General features: G+C 36.9%; 1 protein-coding gene across 1 annotated transcript in view; it reads right to left on the bottom strand.

Moving 5' to 3' along the window:
* Window positions 1-22,589, bottom strand: part of LOC145685593 (rap1 GTPase-GDP dissociation stimulator 1-B-like) — a 43,064-nt gene that overhangs the window by 7,105 nt on the left and 13,370 nt on the right. The window contains exon 3 of the mRNA XM_081757981.1: window positions 10,905-11,141. Within this exon, the coding sequence (XP_081614107.1) occupies window positions 10,905-11,141 (237 nt within the window). The remainder of the gene's footprint in view (window positions 1-10,904; window positions 11,142-22,589) is intronic.

Genomic DNA, 22,589 nt, shown 5'->3' with positions numbered 1-22,589 from the left:
TAAACAAAACATATAATTAATAAAATAGAAGGCAAAGGAAAACAAATTAGGATCAATTTGAATAACAAACTTAGAGAATAAATATACTTTATGGGTAATCCTTTGCACATTACTGAAATATGCATTTTTCCTCTTGGATGAGGTTGGGTTGATTGAGTTTAACGTCCCTTTCAGCAGCAAGGCTGTATGAGACGTGGACCTACTGATTAACGTGGAATCCGAACCACATGAGCTTCCGCCGGGAATCGAACCCGGGTTTCCCACGCCAAAGGCGCGTACGGTAACCGCTTAGCCACGAAGGAGCTCTCCTCTTGGATGAGGTACGTAACTTCCTTTACGCTGGTATGCACCGCCATTTCACGATTCCTTGTGTTCGTAAGAAAGAGTGTTACAATCAAAGCCGGATTTAAGATTGATGAGGCCCTTTGTATCTCCAGCCAGTTCATGCAGCACGTAAAGACCGTACATACAAAAATGAGCAAACGAATGATATTTTACGTAGCAGACTAACGGAAAGGGACTCCATTGGTTACATCATAAGAGCCTACACAACACAAATTACTATTGCTATACGTAGGTTTTATTTTACTTAATTTTTTTTACCTTATATATTAGAAATGTACATCCAGTTCTTTTTTTCTTTAATTTTTTCGGGTCCCCAAGTTATAGCTTGTTAAGCTTATACGTAAATCCGGCACTGGTTACAATTTTCCCACGTTTTCGGGCGGCCCTAGCTCCGAAACTATGCACTTTTTCTTACACGTCCATATGAATTTTCTTTCTTATTTCGATGATGTAAGGAATCACTTCTTACAGCTTGTCGGTATAGCCCATATATATATATATATAGGATGTTTTAAAAATGACATCCACGGATAACAGAGCGACATTCTTCAGTTCAAAATATGGCGAAAATGTTACAGGCTTTCCAATGCTTTAAAAAAAATACAGGAAATCACGACGAAAACATATAGGAGGTTTTGTGAAGCCCTGAAAAAGGAACATTTCAATTATCCAATAAGTAGAAATAATAATAAAAATCACATGGAAATTACAACAATTGTTACATGAACATACATTCGACTCTAAATATAACTAAGTGGGTAATTATCTCGTTGCAAAACTTCATACGAGTTTCTTAGTGTTTTCGTACGTAGCTCACCAGTAGTAATAACGATCATAAGGAAAGTGTAAGGATCTGCATCAGAAAATCAGTGTTTGTAAGTATACGTCTCTCAGAAATTGTTTAATCCTTCTGTACGGATTATTTTCATGACTTGCTTTATCTTGTGCTGGCAGGAAAGTATTTACGAAGCCCTGGAAGTTGTGCCGCGATACGTTTGCACACAGGAGACAAAAGTTAACCATCGGCTCGGAACATGACACAGAAAGAAATGGCTTTCTAACACCAATACTGATTGAACAAGAGCATAGTCCTTTCGTTGAGCCGCAGATATTCTGATCCACTGAAATACATCCACACAAAAATCCTCAACATCCCACGACAATGATTTTACTCCATCATGAAACTCATTAGGAACTGTGTGCAAAGTATAGGAACCAATATCCAGAAGCTTTGGTATTCCTTGGTCTTGGCACCAATCATTTAACATTCGCCGAAGAGAGACGTTCACATTAGGTCTATTACTTTCCAGCATGAGGAACTTGTCATGAGGCAGTTTAGATAGTTTTAGCAATAGCTTGAAAAAGATTTGAAGATGTAGCGTGTCCCAAAACTGCACTCCAGGTAATGAGTAACAACACAATTGATTGAAGAAGAAAAATATCGAATGTGAATATCAAACTGTTTCATCTACAGCAAGACTGAAGAAGTTACCAGAAGTTTTAACATCATACAACCATTTATCATGTAAATAGGGGCCAAGTCCATGCGATACTGAGTATGACAACTTAGTCTTATGAAGCTGAAAATCCTTATTTTCACAAGTGGAAGTAGCAATGCCACAAAAATAAAGGAGGTTCCGTTAAAATAGAAATATAGTAGTTTATAGGAAGAGACGCAAATATATAGGAAAAACAGGAAATACAGAAGCACTGGAAAGCCTGATGTTATACAATGGTATACCCTCCGGGGCCTCCTTCAGCCGCTATGAGGAATCAAAATTTCACTATGTGGCAACGTCGCTGATTAATTTGGAATCATTAGCATTGCTCTACGAATCTATTAAACAGTTACATCGATTGTTACACTACTACGTGGTGTCACTGTCAATGTCTGTCAACTTTAAATGCCATCTGGAAAGAATCGATTTGACTATTTGATGATGGTTTGGTAGATCTTCTCCATAGTTCTTCATATGCGATATTGCCACATAGTGCAATTCGCGTTTCCAGACGAGGATCCAAAAGATATATATATTTATATATCGCTTTATTTTGACTTATAGAATCGTGCTCTGTAGTCCGTGGGCGCCATTTTTAGAACACCCGATATATCTGGAATTTATAAAAATAATGATTTATTTCGTGGGACATACTAAATGACAGGGTTCCCACTCTCTTACCCCCCCCCCCTCCAAAAATCCAGACATTTCCAGGACAAATCACCAATTTTCCAGGACATCGACACAGGAAGGTGTAACAGGACTGCAATGAAATTGAAAGTACCGTAGTTTTTGCAGTGAATATTAATGTAAGTACAGTATTAATACACAATAATTCAATACACACGGGACAGGACGTTTGGGCGCCACCATTTGGGCACGGACGTTTCGGCGCTGCCGTTTGGGCGCGAAGCCGTTTAGGCGCCAGACGTTTGGACGCGAGGTACATAGTAAAAATCACAATTTACGAAATATAAAATAAGCTAGGCACTGAAAACTAAGCGCGAATCAAGATATATACATTTCCTACACTTCTATCTTTATCTCACCTCATTTATCTATCTATTTTCTATCTCTATCTTATTTATTCATCTAAATTAAATACAGACGTGTGCCAATTATTAGACTAAATGTCAATTCTTCAGGATTTTCGATGAATTTTTGTTTTTTCTCCATTTGTATTGTGTACAGTTCATATCTTTTAAACCTAAAGTATGTTCTGGACTTTATATATACCTTGTCAATAGAAAATAATGACCCTTTTTATTCCTTACTGTCAACAGTGGTAAGAAACTGGCGACAATGATAAACAACTGCATCATTGTATACTTATATTAGCACATGTTGGCTCTTTCTTTATACGTCGTATTAAATTTGCTTTCAATGTTATTATGTTTTTAATATTCCAAATAATAGTTTAATGTGTATTAGGTGCAAAACACATGCATTTTTGCTTTCTTAAGTGTTATTTTTAGATGAAGATCTGTGGGGAAAAAGTATTGAAATTTCTTTCGTTCTGTATTTTGAGCTTTAGAGAAAGTGACAATTATAAGCAAAACCAAAGACGTATCACCACGTAAAATTGCATTAAATGAATGTCTTATGCAAGAAAAACGTTACATAAACACGAAATAGCTAGAAAACTGTCTATTTCTCAAAACACAGTCAGTCGAATAAGTCGGGCTTTGAAGCTCGGTGCATCATATACACAAAACCGTTCAGGCAAATGTTGACATAAACCGAAAATCAGTCCTCGTGTTCAAAGGAAACTACTACAGATGGCCAAATCGAATAGAAGAGCTACAAGCAAGAATTTGTTAAATCAGTAAAAGGCCTACGGATGTGACATATCTTCATCTACAGCGAGAAGACAATTATGTGCAGCGGGCTTACCAGCGCGAAGGCCCTGCACAAAGGCGAAATTAACCCCAGCAATAGCAAAGAACAGGTTGGAATGGGCAAAGGAAATGCAAAATAGATTCAAGGATGACTGGAGCAAGGTACAGTACCAAACTTTACATATTTATCCTGTATATTTTATCAATTGGTGCATCTTTGGGAGGTTGTAGTACCCTTGAATATTTTTTTAACTTTATTGTACAAGGGTTTACGGGAGGAGTTGCTCCTCCGAATATGATGTTTGGTTTATGATATTGTAATAAAATTTAAAATCAATACACTGATATACATTATACTATTTCCAGGCATGTTTCTCTGATGAATAAATATTTTCCATAAGTGAGGAAAGTACCCAATATGTTCGCAGGACGTCAAATGAAACATTTTCCCCAAACTGTGTTTCCCAAATAGTAAAGCACTCAACGTCATTCATGGTCTAGAGCTGTATGTCAGTGTATGCTGCTGATAGACTGTATCTCGTGAAAGGAATGATGAATCAAAATCAATATCTAAAGATGCTAGAACCACAAATGATGGAATGGTTTCCGGATGGGAACTTTATTTATATGCATGATGGAGCCCCATACTATAAAAGAATGACTGTAAATAATTTTCTGAGGGAAAATGGTGTTGAGGTTCTGCCATGGCCAGGAAATTATCCCGACTTAAACCCTATCGAAAACTTGTGGGCTACTGTTAAGAAAAAAGTGAAGAGAGAAAGGATAACTACCAAGATTGATCTCATCGCAGCACTTATCAGAATATGGCATCGCGATGAGGAAGTGAAATATACTTGTGTAAAGATAATGAAAAGTATGCCAAAGTGTATAAATAGTAATAAAATCGAAAGGAATGCGTACAAAATACTAACAAGTTGTAACAAGGTGAAAGAACGCAGCAATTCAGGATTTATTTAAAATTATGTTTAAGATTCTTCATTTTTTCAACTTTAGTCTAATAATTTGCACACGTCTGTAGTTTAATGCGTTTGTGGCATTTGTTGCCTAACCTCGTCATGGATTGATTTTTCGCTTGTTCACAATTCTTGTACTTCTGATCTAATTTTTGTATTATATAAGAAAGCTAGGAAATGTAGGAATCAGACGAACTGTTAATAATTTTCTTAGTGTTAATTAAAACATATTGATTTAATTTTTGTATTTTTTTTTTTTTAAAGTTAATAATTACATATCGGTACTTATTAATATTAAAATTTGTTTTCTTTCGTATTACGTTTGCCAAACTCTTCTCTTCCTTAAGTCCAATAAAGAACTACCAATAAAAGATTTCCCTGCACTCGAGTTGAGAGAAGTGGCCCCGCGTAGCGTAGTCGCTAACGCTCTCGCCTTCGGTGCTGTAGGGGCACTTGGTGCGGTTCGATTCCCGGTAGGGGCACTCGGTCGAAAAAGTGTAACACGCTTTTTCAGGCCAGCCAACATGAATGAGGTTTTCCTCATTCACACCAGGCAATTGTCGGGGTGGTACCTAACTTATAGGTCCCAGGCCGCTTCCTTCCTTCCCCAATCCTTTCTTCCTTCCCTCTTCCCGGGTAGTGTGCCCCCTCAAACGTGACGGGCTAAATGGCCTTAGATACTGAGAGTCCAGAAATCTAAAAATCCTAAATCCTAATCGAGTTGAGGGAAAGATGTTAATACAGGGTGTCAAAGACATTGAGTTTAGGAACTGTAGTATGCCGTATTTCTGGTATCACTTTTTTTAAATTAATATTCCAATATAAAAATCAAAACTTAACACTTTTTTTTTCGTCCCATTGCACAGTGGTCCAGAAACCCTCAAAACCTGGCCAAAATTACCTTTTCGTGCGAAAAGTTGAAATCTTGTTTTTTCGTTGCAGAAATGTTATGTTATGCTAAAAGTAAGACAAAATGATGGAAGAACATGTACAGGTATAATAATGTATTTGCACATATTTGTACAACCAGAATAATATTTGTTCACATAAAATACAGCGTAACATGTTATTAACAACAGCTTATGAGTTTTACACATAAAGGCTATTCTGATTCATCCTCGGATCACAGCTGTTAATGGATGCGAAGCAAGACAAAATGTTTTACTAACCATTTTAATAATATATTTGCACATACTTGCACAATGAAAATAATTTTTTGCATGTGAAATAAAGAATAACTGAACAGTTTATGATTTTTACACAATAAGCCTATTCTGATTCATCCTCAGATGACAGCTGCTCTGGAGCCTCCATCTCTTGCAAAAGGTTCAATACGGATGAAGATAAGTTTCTTTTTTTGTGCTTCTGTGCCATGGGATTCCGAAGCGTGGATATCTTTGGGTTGCTTGTTACGAGGATCCGCTACAAAACAGCCTTCATTGTTTCTTTGCGTGAGCACTTTCGGGAATGATGCTCCCGATAATGTTTAATATGTTTATGTCGGGCTTCTTCGGCCTCCTCCGTTATCTGCGCAATGGGTAATAGGCCGTGTGAGATTATTGAGGACCCATGAGCGAGAATTTTGTGAATGGAGGCTGTCATGTAGAACCACGAATAATGCTTGGTGTAGAGATCCCTGATATCGTTTGCCCAAGCTTCAAATTTGTTTGGATCGATAGCCAGTCCACAAGACTATGATTGCAGCAAGACGCCATACTGCTCAACAAGCTTTTCATTCAGACCTGTTATTGCTGCAACTTGTTGATAGTTTCCAAAAAATCGTCTGCCTGTATTCCCGTCGTTGGAAGTACCACTGCCGTCTTGCCTCGGTTCGTCAATATTGAGGCCTAACTCAGCTTTCATGGCCTCTTGGATCTCTTTTTTTCCTTCTTCATCATGGTCGGTTGGTCGCCTTTCCGCACCTGCTATTTCTTAATTCCAAACGGTATAGCACATCCAGCAACCACTCTATAAATCTAATCCAGGCATGTAGCATGGACAATCCGAATCGGAAAGTTTCCGGTTTTTCAGTTCTGGATCCCTGCTGGAAGGAATTCATTTCTTTTGGATTAGCGTCGCATAAGTAGCAAGTTTGTGCTGATGTTTGTGTCACGGCATTACATATTTTGCCATCCACCATTGTGAGCTGCAGATTGTGTGTAACCTCGAATTCAGTTGCTTCTATACTGCGATCTCCTAACAGCGGAATACTGATGCAACTTGGAGTCAGGCACCTAATTTGCTCCTCCATTAGGCTAGCTTCTTGCCCTGCAAGTTCTTCAGTTTCTTTCCTGAATTGTAATTTTATCGGCCGACAATATCTTGTCGATGAGGGACGTTTATTTTGCCACACTACAACTCTAACCCCTTTTATCTCATAATAAAGTTGCAGAGATACAGCCGACGTGTAAAAATTGTCGCTGTCTTGAAAGCCCACCTCCCGAGCTGTCTGTTTGTATTGGGCTTGACCGGAGGTTCAGTCACATCCCCATTTGGTAACCAGCTACAGAGATTTCTGATACTTTTCTGGGATGGTTTCGAGCACAGGTTCCTGTACTTGCAGAATTCTTGCAGTTGTATGGTCGAGGAGAGATTGTCGAGCTACAGATTCCGTGACGTTAACGACTTCATGATAGCAGTCTTTCTTTGCGTCCAGAACATGGTTGTAAGCAAGATATATATTGTGATCCAAGTCCTTTGCCCCTTTTCTTAGCAGCTGGTACTGGTGATGTGTCAGATCCCCTTCGAGTATCAGTGCTAAAGCCTTCTCTGGGTTGTAAAATTTGGGATTCTGTTTTTGGATATATGCCCATGACTTTCGAATCTTGCCAGCCCTGGTAGGCAATTCTTCCATTTCCTGAAGATGTTTCGTTTTTTCAATTCTCTCTCCTCTCTATATTTCATTTGAGTAGCATAAGCAAGAATAGTACCGCTGAATGAGGAGCACAATGTTCCTGTTTTTCTCCTCTTCGAGCGCTACCTGCTCACAGAGAAAGCCACCTCTGGTCGTCGAGGTCCAGCTACACCTGCTGAAGTCGATGGTCCCCAGTCGTCTTCACTGACAGGTTCAGTCATCATTAATAACTCACCGTTTAGCCAATCCACATTCTCCTCTTCCAATTTTTGGTAATTACTGTTCCACTTGTCAAGCATGTGAAACAATTTCGAGCAAAACACGTGCACACTCTGCTTGGCTTCCTTTGACAATTCAGCAGATGCTTTATCTTTGAGGTACGTGAACAGGTGCTTCTTTTTCACAGCTCTGTCTCCTTTTGCCCTTCGAAGGACCTCCAATAGCTGTCTTCTTGACGTTTGATAGGACATGGTTGAAAAATAGAAGAAAAAAATACAGTACAAAATAATTTTGCACTGTGTACAATGAGTCTTATCTACAACAAAAATATTTCACAGACGAGCAAAAATGAGCAAGTTTGGTTTACGGTTTCTGAAAGAGGAAGTGTTTAACTACTTCCAGAGTGCGATACCAAAGTGGAAGTACGTGGAAGTCAAAAGATAACTCTACGAGAACAAAAAACATCACATTTCTTGCTCCAATTTACTTGCATTTCATCCCCTGTAAATCGATAAATTTAATAGCTACACACAAATCTAAACTCATCATCATAAATAATAATCTTCATAGATGTGACAAAAGTATTTCATTCCTACCTGGCTACAGGAAGACTAGGTAGAAAACATTCTCACACTTTGTTGGCGCTAACTTAAAAATCTTCAGTAATTAATGCACAAGGTCAACCTCTCACTTCGGAAGTCAATTTCTGACTAAAGGGTGTCAATTTCTTTAAGACCCAGGTAGGTTTGAATACCCCAGGTCATTGACTTTCAAACACATTTGGTTGTTTGCTATTTTTAAGAAGTTGGTTTTTGGCCAGGTTTTGGAGGTTCCTGGACCACTGTGCATTGTAAGCATTTAATCTGCACTAAAGAAAGTGGCGAAAGGAAAAAAAGAACGATTTCAAAGTGAAAAATAATTGTTAAGTGTACATATATTGGCCATTTAGCAACCAGAAGTGTGTTTGACATTCACACTTATTGCATAACTACAGTAGAAGGCCTGCTTTAAGTTTTTAATGGAATAGGCTCACTATGTACGTAATGCAGTCAATCATATCTAATCTGGTCTACTTACCTTTGGCTTGAAAAGTTATCAAATAAAAAGCATACTTAACTTTGGTTGAAACTTAAATTTACACAATTTAATTGTTAATTCATTTTTTAGAATTTTCAAATTCCAGTATTTCTAGTATGTAACAGTATGTAAAACTAAATCCAGTATAATTCAAGGACTTCCACTGCAGTAGGCACCTTGTGATATCTTGATTCGAACTTAGTACTCAGCGCCTAACATAACGACTTTTTAATTTAACTCGCGCCGAAACGTCTGGCGCCCAAACGTCCAGTGTCCAAACGTCTGCGCCCAAATGTCACGTGCCGAATACACACAGCGTAGAGTAATTTGCTTTACCTTATAGCCACCCGATCCACCCACACCCAGCACATTGTATTTTTATTCTTTCTACATGACATTTTAATTGTGCACCGAACAAATTTACAAACAACAAAAATCTATTTTTCGTACATGGCATCTGCATTGCGTGACAGTGTGACAAAAATAATGAGGGGGAAAAAAGGAATTATATTACAAGTTTTTCAACTGAGTATGAAGTTGTGTGATTTTTCTCATCTATAGACATAATATCTTTCTTCTTTAGCGAAGATGCTCTATGGATAGCATTTGATTTTGTCAATAAAGTAAAGCAAGACTTCTGCTCTGCTTCATGTGGAAGCTGGTTCGCTTCAGTCTCCAAAGCTTCACTTGTTTCCATCAATTTCCTTTTCTTTCTCTGCAGCTGCTGTACATTTTCACTTATCTCTTTCCTCTTGCTCTGCGTTTGACTTTCTATTTCAATAGTCCTTGTTTTCTCAAGCTCTATCTAGCGCTGCTTTACATGGAAGGCATGATGCAGCATTTCTTTCGTGATGTTGATTGAAGTAAGATCTTTATGAGAAATGTTATCATACACCAAACTCAAACCGACCAATGAGTTCTTCTTCATATTTTCAACAAGCAAATCTTTATGCTGTCGCCTCGTTCGACAGCAGCCTGTCCATGAGACAAAACCAAAAACATCTTTATGATTAACAACAAATCTTTAAATTCTTCCAATCATCCAACAGTTTTGTGTAAAAACAATCCAGCTTCTAAGGGTCTAACATACAAATAAATATTAGAGAACTCACTACCTTCTAATGAAATCCTAATTTAAACAACTTAAACAACTAAGAAAAACTTCGTTTCTTTGGCATAGAAAGAAACTGAGTATCACCTAGATATGACCTTGTCACAAATAGCATTTATATGAAATTTTACTGAAGAGAGTAAGTACTATTGCGAAAATAGACTGATTATGGAGGATTGGTACTGGTACAAAGCAGTTTCTGGAGGATAGTGCTAGTGAAGACAGCATCCAAGAATGGTTTGACAAACTAGTCGATGAATGAAGAAGAGAGAAGTTCTCCCGGCCAGCCACCCTGTTGGGAGGAAGACAGCCCATCAACCACCCATCCATGCAGGATCATGACAAATTATTATTCAGCTCAAAAACAGGAATAGCAAACAAAAATACAAATCAATTAAAATCTTCATTATAATTATGAAAAATCTGACATTCAGTATTGCTATAAATTTCAAGGACATTTCCAGGATGTTTCCAAAAGGAAATCAATTCAAGGATATTTCCAGGTTCTCCAGGATTTCCAGGACGAGTAGGAACCCTGAAATGAAGATCCTTCTTTTGCAAAAAAAAGTAAGTGAGAAAAGTCTAATACGGTACACATATGTACTAGGCATGAAACCTTCACCTAAATCTTCTACATCTATAGGGGGAACTTGGAACTATAAGTAAAGTACATGATAATAATAGGCTAGATTTCAACATACAACTGAAACGCACTGCTTATATCCGGCAAAGCAGCGTGGCTCGCCGCTAGAATCAACCCTATTCTTATTATTATTAGTATGAAAATTACTGAATCCCAAATCACCAGTTATACTGTGTTAATGATCTTTTTAGTTTGCACTTCCTTACAGTACGAACTAAAAAGCAAAAACCTTAGTTCACAATGTTTGATTTTATTTTTATGTATATAAAAGATACTGTAACCTTTTTTTTTTTTTTTTTTTGAATACTTACAATTTTGCAACAACCAACTGTGTTTAAACTTACCATTTTCAAAGCAAATATTGCCTAATGCCCTACATGCTTGGATCAACACTTCGTTCTCCTTCTTATTCAGCAAAGAGACCAAGGTCTCGAGTATAGGCTTGTCAGTGCATAATTCCCGACCAGAATCTGCTTTGGCGAGTTCTGCCACCACTTGTGCTGCCTTTGCTACCACAGTAGGAGACTCCCTTTTCAGCAGGATCTGCAGCTGCTCCAGTATTCCCGCATGAGAACTGGCATCTGGAAGATATACAAACAAATGTTATGGCAAGTGAAAATCATCTACAATGTATGAAAGCATGGACAGATTGTTCAACGACACATCTGAATCCAAAAGTGCTGCGATCGACAGCTACATCTTAGTTTAACAAGAACCATATAGCTATCATAGAAGAAATTCGATATACGCTACATTTATATTGCAATGTTTTGTTCGGTAGAGTCTAAATGATAAGTTCGGGATTCGAACCCTACACTTTCAATTGCAAAATAAACGCTTATAAAAAATTTACGTAGTTCTTGTATTTCAGTCTATAAACTGTATTTTCCAGTGTGGAAAAGATCTTCGCACAAGTTGGCCTCTGATTTGTCGGTTGTATGTCTTAGCCCAGAGCGGCGTCAGACGGTAATTAAAGGACTCTTCCTTAATGAGGTTCCTTTGCTCATGGCAGCCTCAGGGAGAAGGTTGATTGAAGGAATACTCGCTTGCTCATGGCAGCCTCAAGAGTAGGGATTAAAGGAAATCGTAACCCATAGTGCTCTCGGGAGACTGTTTAGGTAGGTTAGCGATCAGCACTGGCACTGATACTCTTGTCCTCTTTTATAGGTGTCTTTGGGGCGATCGGCCTTCTTCGTGTTTCTCTTTTCGTATCTTCCTGGTAGCCTCCTTCCATCATCTGCTGCTGTTTATGTTTGAGCACAATAACACGTGTTCGTAGTAAGAGCATGTGTTTATAGTAAACACACGCAGTTACTTGTGAATGTGGGTATGGAATCTTACATTATAAAATATAGTTGTTTACAATTGATTCGGTCATCGTTGAAAGGGGATAATATATGCAATGCATTTCAAACAGGACATATATATATATATATATATATATATATATATCTCCTTTTAACAATGACCGATACAATTCTGAACTTCTACGTAAAAGATGGCACACTTCCCATTTTACACGAGGTTCTTAGTGTAAGGCCGGCCGCACAATCAAGCCGAAGCAGGAGAGGATGCGGAGACAGAAGCCGAATGCATTGACCATATGTCTTAATCACATCGTTGGAGAGGCCTTTGTCTAGCAGTGTTCGAGTGGAAAAAAAAAATAAATGAAATCTTTCAGTTTTACGTTCCACGCTTATGCCGGCTAGGCTAAAGGAGACGGTGACGATGAGAAATCAATGCAATGGTCGAATGAATGAAGGAGGAGGAAACGGGAGCTCCACGAAAAAACCTACTTACATGGTGTTTGTCCACCATGAAGTTCACTTGGCGCGAGCTGGGATCGAACCAGGAACCCACATACCAGAGGTGAACGCTCTACCACTGCATACCTCACAGTTCTGTACAATCAGATTGGCGTGGAAAGCGTGATTTGAAGGTATACTCATGTCCAACATTATTGTCGCATGTCTATAAATATCTTGTTCTAGGAATATAATTTCATAACGAATTCGCCCGGTATTTCTTATAATGTTAGTATGTGTATAATCGGCAAAGACATGTATGTGGCAAATTTCATGTCAAAAGAGCATTAAATAACAATAAAACGAAAATAAAATTTTCTTGTCCATTTAGCAAAATTTTGTTTTATTCATTATAATTTTCGTATTTATAATTCTTTTCCTGTGAAATATACCACAAATATACATACAAATATACAGTATCAGTATTAAATGTAACCTGCAAAATCATTATCAAATTATATTCTTACAAGAAGGCAGTTATAGATATGCGACAATAATTTTGGACATGAGTGTACATATACCACAAATACAAGAAAATACGATAATAAATATATATGCAAGGTGTTCTGTACAAATATATTAAGATTTGATGCTTAAGAACATGAAATATAACAGCGTCGATGTATAGGAATGTAAACTTCAGTCATTGGAAGAAGTTTTGAAGGGATATTGTGATAAAAATAAAGACGAAGTAATTCATAAATATATGCCGATTGCAGTCTTTTTATTAACAGAAAAATACGTTATAATAATTGGTGGATACTGGTTGGAAAATTAAGGTGTAAGTGAACAGCTTATTATATGGAATGTATATGGTTAGTTGTAGCATAAACGTGTACAGGCTATTGGTACAGCTGCATTACTAGGTCTAGTAACATACGGAAAGAGTAATTCATTTACATTTTCTTGTACTAATAATTAGCGAAAAACACTTAAAACCCAGAATGGGCAACTCTCAATACAAGCAACTGACAACCAGAAATATAAGATCCTACGTTATATGGAATCCGTAATCACAGAGCTAACAAAAATACGTGGGTCAGTCAGAAAGTTCGTAAATGTTTTCGGTCAAAGGTTATTTTGATGAAACTGTGTGACAACACTGCAGACATGTAGCTGTATCGTGTGAGGTACCGGCTTTCACAAGGCAAGTGGAGGTGTTCCGATAATCAGTCGTAAACATGTCTCGACAGCTGCAAGTGGTATCCAAATTGGAAATGCGTGCAGTGATTCATTTTTTTGTGGGCGAAAAGGTCTAATTGCACTGACATTTATCAGCAGGTGCATGAAGTGTATGGCAAAAATGCAATGTCACGTCAAACTATCAGGAAGTGGTGTAACATGTTTGAGAACAGACGTACAGCTACTGACATTGCTGAGCGCGAGGGAAGACCATCTGGAACTGCGACAAATCTGGAAATCGCTGTTCGCGTGAATGAATGCGTTCTTGCGAACAGACACATAACAATAGACGAACTTTCAAGGCAACGATACCACTCGGATGACGAGGTGAAAGCTGCAGTCCAAGAATGGTTATCGGGCATTGGAGGGGATTTCTTTGCAAAAGGCATAGAAAAACCTGTACCACGCCTCGACAAATGTTTAAATAACGGAGGTAATTACGTTGAAAAGTACACTGTGAATAGAACTTTACGATTGAAATAAAGTTATTGTAAAATTTCTGTCCTGTTTTATTTTCTGAAGCAGAGCAACTAACTTTTTTATTGACCCACGTATAAACCTATTAGTAAAATGAAAAGAAAAATGCATGAGCTAGCTAAATTACTTAAGCTAAAACCTAAGAGTTACCAGTGTATCAGCTGCACTTCTAACTTCTCGTAAAAGTTTCAAGAAATGCCCAAACCGTTGTTAAGAAAACTAAAGATATACCACACTGACTTGACACCTAGTCTTCCATTCGAAGCGCTGTTATCGGCTGAAAGAATTCAACTCCCTTTGGCTAAGGCTCTCTCGTTTAGCAACAACTAAACCCTTATTGGCTCAACACGTGGGTGTGAGCTTTAGTTCGCATTTTTGTCACGGCTCAAGACATTTTGGCAGCACTATAGCTATCATGAGAATATCACTTGTCAACGTAGAGATCAGTTAAGAATTAATGTCAATGATTTCTCTCCGTCCCCTCACATTCCCATTTCACAGATACTTCTTTTTCATTCACTTACATTTATCACCCATCCCCTTTAGCCCACACAGCGTAATAATGGGGCCTTCTTGTTTTAGCTTCCTTTCACCTACTTAAAGCAAAACATATGGATGTATACTGTTTACCCTCGGATATTAGGTTCCTCGACACTTCTGCGAATGACAGAAGTAGAAGAGTCCATTACGAAAAATGGGTATGTGTATGTACGGACAACATGTGTTCGTTTTCTCCTCTGGGAGAGAGAGAAAGAAGGTTGGAAGTTTAAACATAGCTGCTAGCCTACGTAAATTGGTCCCAGGTCAGCAATACACTCTGGTCAGGTGATGATGTCACGCAGTCAACAGAGCGCGAGTATTTTAAATGCAGCCTACCATTGTGTTTTAGGGGCTTCGACATTCGGTTGATCGCGCCAACAACTCGCGGGAGAACTTCAGTTATTATCTTTCTCTACAGTACACATACGCTTATGCATGTGCAGTTTACTGTATTTTTCTAGTTCTTTTTCTTATCTGTTTCGTGGTTATGCTTGCGTGAGCGTGTGTGTGTGTACGCGCGTCGTTTTGTTATTTTATTATGATAGAGCCAATACAGTCAACCAGTGAAGGCAAAGTATTGTGCTTATCCCCTCCTCCAAATTTTGGATTCCTCTTTTTTCTTCTTTTCTTTTCCTTTCTTTCTTTTCTTTTCTTTTTTGTTTGTTTGTTCATCTTGCACCGTAGATCCCCAGTAATGCTCTACGGACAATAATAATCGGTTATCGCACTTTCAGTGCTGTAAGCCCACTTTGATTTCATTCTCATATTATTATTTATAAAATCTTATCAGGTATAGATTTACTGCGCCGGGTTGGTAACACTGCAAACAATACCTTTACCGCCGACCCGAATTTCCAACGCCTTCCTTTTCTTCTTCTTTTACAGTCCATTCCTTTCATTAAGATAGACTCTCCTTGGCACTCTGCCAACTAGAGGTCTCTACATTAAAGTAAAATTATTTTATGCAGGAAGTTAGGCATACGAAACGAAGTTGATATTATTTCATCAGAAAATCGACAATAAGCTTAATTTTAATGTAGTTTAACCATTTCCATTCTTTTTTCGTATGTGGAACCAGTAACACACTATATTTTAATTGCCGCCCCTTTTATTTTAGATCTATACCTTTGTTCCACATATGATTATAACAAACATATATGCATATATTTCGACCGACCGAAGCCAGTCTTAGAAGCGTTGGCGTCAAAACCTACTATTTGTGAGTACACCAAGGGAGCTTTTAAAATAAAACCTTCAATGTATCGAAATTATTTTCCAACGTGAAGAATGATTATTCGAACGTATGCTCCCCATTTATGGGCAATTTTGAATTTTGTATGAATAAATGGAACTTCTATGTTATCCACCTGGATCTTTGGTGGTCTAGGACTATCGATCGATGATACGAATTCCCTAATCCAGAAAAAATTAGGAAGTGTCATTCACTGATACTTCCAAAGCATTAAAAAATCTAACTTTCCTCTGATAACAAATTCATCAATCGAAACTTATTAACGAAATGAAATAAATGCCCAAACTGTAATGTGAATTTTCGTTGATCTCAAAAAATGTAAATGTGTTTAAAGAGAAAATATTGTAGCATGATTGTGACAGTAACTGCTCGCCTTGATTAATTGGTTTGCGTTTTCAACGCTACGGTGAGCCATGTCTTGGCCTTGACTACCTCGTCACTGATTGGTCTGCCACCTGCTGGCTGAATTGTAAACCTCGAGTAGCGGGCGTTTACAACTCAGTTGGTGTGACAGGTAAGGAATGGGAATATTAGCTTTTCTTTCCCCCCTCTCCATTAGAAATTACTTTAAAATGAGTTAAATTGAAAGAAAGTAAAATGGATTGAAGTTAGAAACAGGAATATTCACTGTTATAGAAGGCTAATTATTTATTTAGGCCGACGTTTATGAAATTATAATTTATTATTTTTCTCCTAAAATTATGAAATTTTTTATTTGTGCTTTAACCATAACTTGTTCAAACATGAATATTTGGCGATGTCCATTTGGAAATTTCAAGTAAGCACGTTCCATTTTTGGAACTAAAAAGAGAATAAATCAGAATTATATTACGATTATATTATATTTGCTTTTGCATATTTGGTGTATTCATTTTACGTAGTTACTGCGACTTTAAATCAAATTAATCAAAACGTATTATTTCTTGTTGTTTTGTAGTACTACAAATTTTTTGCTCCTGGATATTACGTGTTTTATTAACCTTTCTTTACATGGTTGTTACATATGTTTTTTGAGTTTTTATATCAGAAGTTTAATTACCCAAGTTAACGTTAAATATGCACACAGAAAAGAAAGAATTAAAAATAAAAGTTAGTCACATTTATTCATGGAGTTCTCATTAATCAAACCGGGTACCTATTACACGCGGGTAAATTACGCTGCAAAACCTTCCTCACGAATACTATATCTGAATTTTGAGCCCGAACGAAAATATCATTAATTACATTTAATAAATATAAAGTCATATAGAGATATTGCTTTAGTTTTTTAAAGACCTGTAAAGATAATGGTGACCAGTAAGGTTTTGATGGTTTGCGGCCTTATACAACACCGAGCTTATGAATAACGGGACCTTCTACTACAGTGCGCTCCGAACCACGATTGAGACTTGAATCCTTTCCAATTGGCTGATGCACAGAACATGATGCAAGATCAACCCTCACAGTACACGACGCTTTCCATCATACTATATAGCCTCCAATAGGTTACAGGACCACGTCACCAGTTCCAGCATGGAAAATTTGGAATCATTTACGCACTCAACGTAAGTGTTACCAAACAGTACAGGGTGTCTACTAAATTCTAAAATGAAATTTCGTGACTTTTTCTTTACCAAATCATAAGATTTTCAAGAGCGAATTTGGGTGCGAACTAGGCCGAATTTCATCCATGCTATAGGAACGTACTTTGCTTGCGATTTGGTAGCGTTTAAAGCCGGCCATAGACGTTTTTGATGGTGAATTTTGACATTTTATAGAAAAAAAATTTCCAATTTTACTTACATTTGCACAGTTAAAAAAAATCGTGACCCAAAAGCTAAATTTCGTGACTTTCGTGACCGATAGACACCCTGAGTATTGTTAGGTATAAGAAGTTGCGCAAAGATGTAAGTATGCCTTCGTGGTAGCATGACTGCCAAATATACGGGTTTCAGGGAAAATATCGACTGCAGTCAGAGAATGGTAACTGAACATAATCGCAAAGTGAATGCATACGTATTTAAACCCCCGACGATATGCAAATTCAGCTGTATACATATGTATTGCGTGGTTGCCTAAATGTAAATATTAATCCAAATTTCTAAGCCAATTCTTTACGCTGAAGTCACCCACTACTTTTTAAAATTTTAGTTAATATCTTAAAGGCAATGATAAGTACAAAGAATGAAGAATATATGTAAAACGCTATTATATGAAGTAATAATAGTTTCACGACCTTTAGTGTATGTGTAAATTTGGGTGCTCAACAATCACATCATAAACTGCGGAATACAAATTTCGAGTCTCTAAGAAAAGGTTTGGAAACAAATTACTACTATAATCAAAACTGTATCAATTAAATATTCTTCACTGTCTTCACGTACGTTCTACAAAGTGTGACTGCGCTAAGCGAAGAGCCTTAAAGTGGATCACTACTATCCATTTCATAAAGATAGGCCCCTGACTTCGCGGTGCTGCCGTGACGTCCAGTCAAAACTTATACTGCATTGTCGTACCTCGTTGGAATTGTTGGAATGTTGTCTTTTCAATACTTAAGACATACAAATTTTCTTTGTACTGTGTAGTGAGAAAAAAATAGAAATTAATGAAAAAGTGCGTATTTTTTCGTACTTTTTTGGTAAATCAATGTTTATAGGACTATATCTCGGAAATGAGATAACATGAAATAATTTCCTGTGCACGATATGTAGGTGCATCTATTACCTGTAAGTTCTGAAAATTTCATTACTCAACACGTAGTAATTTTCTTGTTATTCAGTAAAAAGTGAGACATCATTATCTCTGAATTGCTGCGGTGTATTAACAATCTGAAAAAAACTTTTAGAAAGATCTTAAAATAGCTTTTTCAACCAAACTGTTTTGACTTGTTTTAAAAGATAAACAATCACAAATATGACATTATGATTATTTCTGCTTTGCGCCCTTCGCTATCGCAGTTTATACGGAGTGCTACGTTGCCACATTTTCCTGACGCGTATAGACTCTCAGCCGGACGGGTATTTAAACTTGTCACGCACACTGTCCGGCACTTTTTAGAGATGTTTTTAAAATGTAATGTCTCCACAGATTTTAAACCAATTTCTTAGAAATTAACAGGATATACAGTAAATGTACCAAGTGTTCAAAATTAGAAAAGCAAACTCTTATCTTGTTTGGATTTGCATGTGATGGTCCTCGAAAATTTGCTTTTTGTCAGTTTTTCACTTATTGCACGCAGTACAAAATACACTTGCACAGAAACAAAAACATGCACAAAGTTTATTATATGATACAACCTTAGTTGATATGTAATATTGAGTTTACACTTCACAGAAAATCTGTTTTCAGATCTAAGAGCTCCAAGCTACATTAGAATCTGCCTTTGAATAGGAATGACGCGTTTTTTTTTGTTTTTTTTCGGCGCAGCTTCAGGTTTACTTGAAACAGAGTTACTATCTTGTTCACTCCCGGATATGCCACTGAGCACAGAATAATCAATGTCCTTACTATTAATTACTAACTCATAACCGTCTGAGTCGGAGTCATTTATCAGTTCTGCAATTTCATTATCGCTAAACATTTTGCCTCTTCTTTTCGTAATATCGCCGCTCGTGAAGGAATATCTATTTTTTTTTTTTTCAATCAAAAAGCACAAGATATACTCACAAAAATATAAATGCCCATTCGTCCGTTTCATTGCAATGAACCCATATGATGTGAGTGTGTGTGGAAGTTTTTGACGCCTACGAACCGAAGGGAAGTGTTGAAGATTTAATCAGTGCGACGTGATTAGACGCAAATACAGCCCTCGTCACCTACTCATTGCATTGTTTACTTTCGTTGAAAGAAAACAAAGGACTCATTCTGTGTTACATTCGGCAGGGGAATTGATCGCAGAACTTGGGTGAACATATGATTGCCAAGGCTACAGTAGGGCTACATTTCTTTTTAACCTTTAACATGTTCGTAAGCTGTAGAGTGTGTATACTGATAGATCTTGAGGTAGAAATGGAGCCATTGTTTATAAATATTAGGGAAGATAGCAGGAGCAGCGATGAGTCAACAAAGCCATGACGAAAGTGAATGAAGTAAGTAGCTTAAGAGATGAGTTTTTGGATGTGTTTCTTCAACGTTTTATTTCGATTACATTGAGATGTGTACACTCATGTCCAAAATTATTGTCGCATATCTATAACTGTCTTCTTGTAAGAATATAATTTGATAATGATTTTGCAGGGTACTTTTAATACTGATACTATATGTAGAGTCGGGAAATGTATATTTGTAATAAATTTCATAGGAAAAGAATACGAAAATTAGCATGAGTAAAACAAAATGTTCCTAAATGGATAAGAAAATTTTAGTTTCGTTTTATTGTTCTTATTTACTGCTCTTTTGACATGAAATTTGCCACATACATGTCTTTGCCGATTATACACATACTAACATTATAAGAAATACCAGGCGAATTCGTTATCAAATTATATTCCTACAATAACATATTTATAGACATGCGACAATAATTTTGGACATAAGTGTGCATGCATTAATATTTTTATGATGTTGTGAAAGGTTATAATAAATACTTTTCCTATTACATTCTTATGAAGTAGGCTTCGCGCTACAAGCTTCCTGAACGCGACAACAGTGCACGACAGCGTTGCCGCACTTCCATTTACTGTATGCTGTTTCTTCATATAAGCGCGGGGAATTTAAAGATTGGGTTGCAACATGGCTCACCGCTTAACGCAGAGAATATGTTGAAGTAAACATTTCTTTTAAAAAAATAAATACTCTACCAACTAAACCCTTTTTTGTTTATAGTTCCAAATATTTGGAACACTAGACTTCCAAATTTTCGAACAGTGTTTTGTACGTTTCTCTACCTACCTTGGTAAAGGAGATCAGAGCGTCGTACATTTGTTTTAATTACACAAAAAATATCAAGTGATGAAAATTGAACTTTTCACATCTTACAGTTAATGGATGCATCTACATACTGTACACAGGAAATTATTTCACGTGATCTCTTTTCGGAGATATAGCTCTATAAACATTGATCTACCAAAAAAGTACGAAAAAATATGCACTTTTTCATTAATTTGTATTTTTTTCTCACTACATAGTACAAAGAAAATTTTTATATCTTAAGTATTGAAAAGACAACATTCCAGCAATTCCAACGAGGTATGACAATGAAATATAAGTTTTGACTGGACGTCATGGCAGCACCGCGAAGTCAGGGGCCTATCTTTATGAAATGGATAGTAGGTGTTCTCGGTGCTATACTAAACGCTGCTTGAATAGTGCGGCGTTGCCAGGTAGTGTTGAGTGTTTACTTATGCCAGATAATAAAGGAAGTAATTATGGAATTCTGCTTGGATATTTACTGGAGTAATTAGTTTTCGATTCTTACCGCAATTCAAAGCTAAGTTCCGCTTCTCGAACTTCAACGCTAGAATTCAGGAATTAAACGTACAAATTTGGCAACAACGCATTATGACGTTCTACGCAAGTTTCTTCTCAAAATCTATTTCCTTAAATGTATATTAATATTTAAATAAAATGTGAAACATAACACGAATAACGGTCCAACAATACATCTATTTCGTAATAAGATTGTGACTTTAAAGTACTTTACACATTCAAATAAATGATCACTTCTAGTAAGATCTAACAGCAAGTGCCATCTTGTGTGCGTATTTTAAAATGAATCAAATATTTTCTTTTATTTGTTACCTTTTTCATTATCAGAAGACACAACCCAATGCATTAGTGGCTTGTGTTGTAGCTGAAACATAACTTTATCTTATAGTACAATATTTATAATATGTAACGTTTCGTTGCGCAGTAGTTAAGGGAATAAGTTAAAATATGTACTGACTTCCGGGTAGTGATCCACCTTAATTATTTGGCAAGGTGATTGTATGAACTCCTCAAAGATACTGTTACTAATATATCGGGTGTTCTAAAAATGCAGCCCACGTACCAGAGAGTACTATTCTACAAGTCAAAATAAACCAATATATATATATATATATATATATATATATATATATATATATATATATATATATAATACCTTTTGGGTCCTCGTTTAGAGACGCAAATTGCACCCTGTGGCAGCGTCACAGATAAATAACCATAGATTAGATCTACCAATCCATCAAATAATTACATCAATTCTTGCCAGATGACAGTGAAAGTCGATCGACGTTGACACTAGCACCACCTATTATCATAACAATTGATGTAACTGTTTGATGGATTCATAGAGCAATGCTAATGGTTCCAAGTTAATTTACGACGTTGCCACATAGTGAAATTTTGATTCCGCATAGTGGCTGAAGGAGGCCCCGGAGGGCATTCTATCATATAACATTTTGACCTGTAGAATAGGACTCTGTGGTCCGTGGGCGCCATTTTTAGAACATCCGATATATATATATATTTATTTGGATCTAATCGACAATGTCCGTTATCACTGCACACAATCCAACTTTTCCAATTTTGAGCTACAAGCGGTGAACGAAACGGGTAAGCGCTTCTCTCGCTCAGCTCAACAAGACATACAATACATCAACTACAACATAAAGATCAATAACTGTGAAACCTTCCGTAACGGATACCTCCATTATACAGACTTTTTTTTTTTTTTTTTTTTTGTCCCTGCAAAAATACTTAATTGCGACAATGACCATCTCCACCACACAGACTGTGTTCTAAGTAACAGTCACGGACCCGAACGACCACCAGCAGCGTAGTTTCGATTGTAGCAAACTCTAGTCTAGAAT

The sequence above is a fragment of the Thermobia domestica genome, chromosome 5 (genome assembly GCF_964235325.1).
Source record: "Thermobia domestica chromosome 5, izTheDome1.hap1.1, whole genome shotgun sequence".
NCBI lineage: Eukaryota > Metazoa > Arthropoda > Insecta > Zygentoma > Lepismatidae > Thermobia > Thermobia domestica.
Note: the sequence above shows the minus strand (reverse complement) of the source record. Positions and strands in the feature narration are given on the sequence as shown.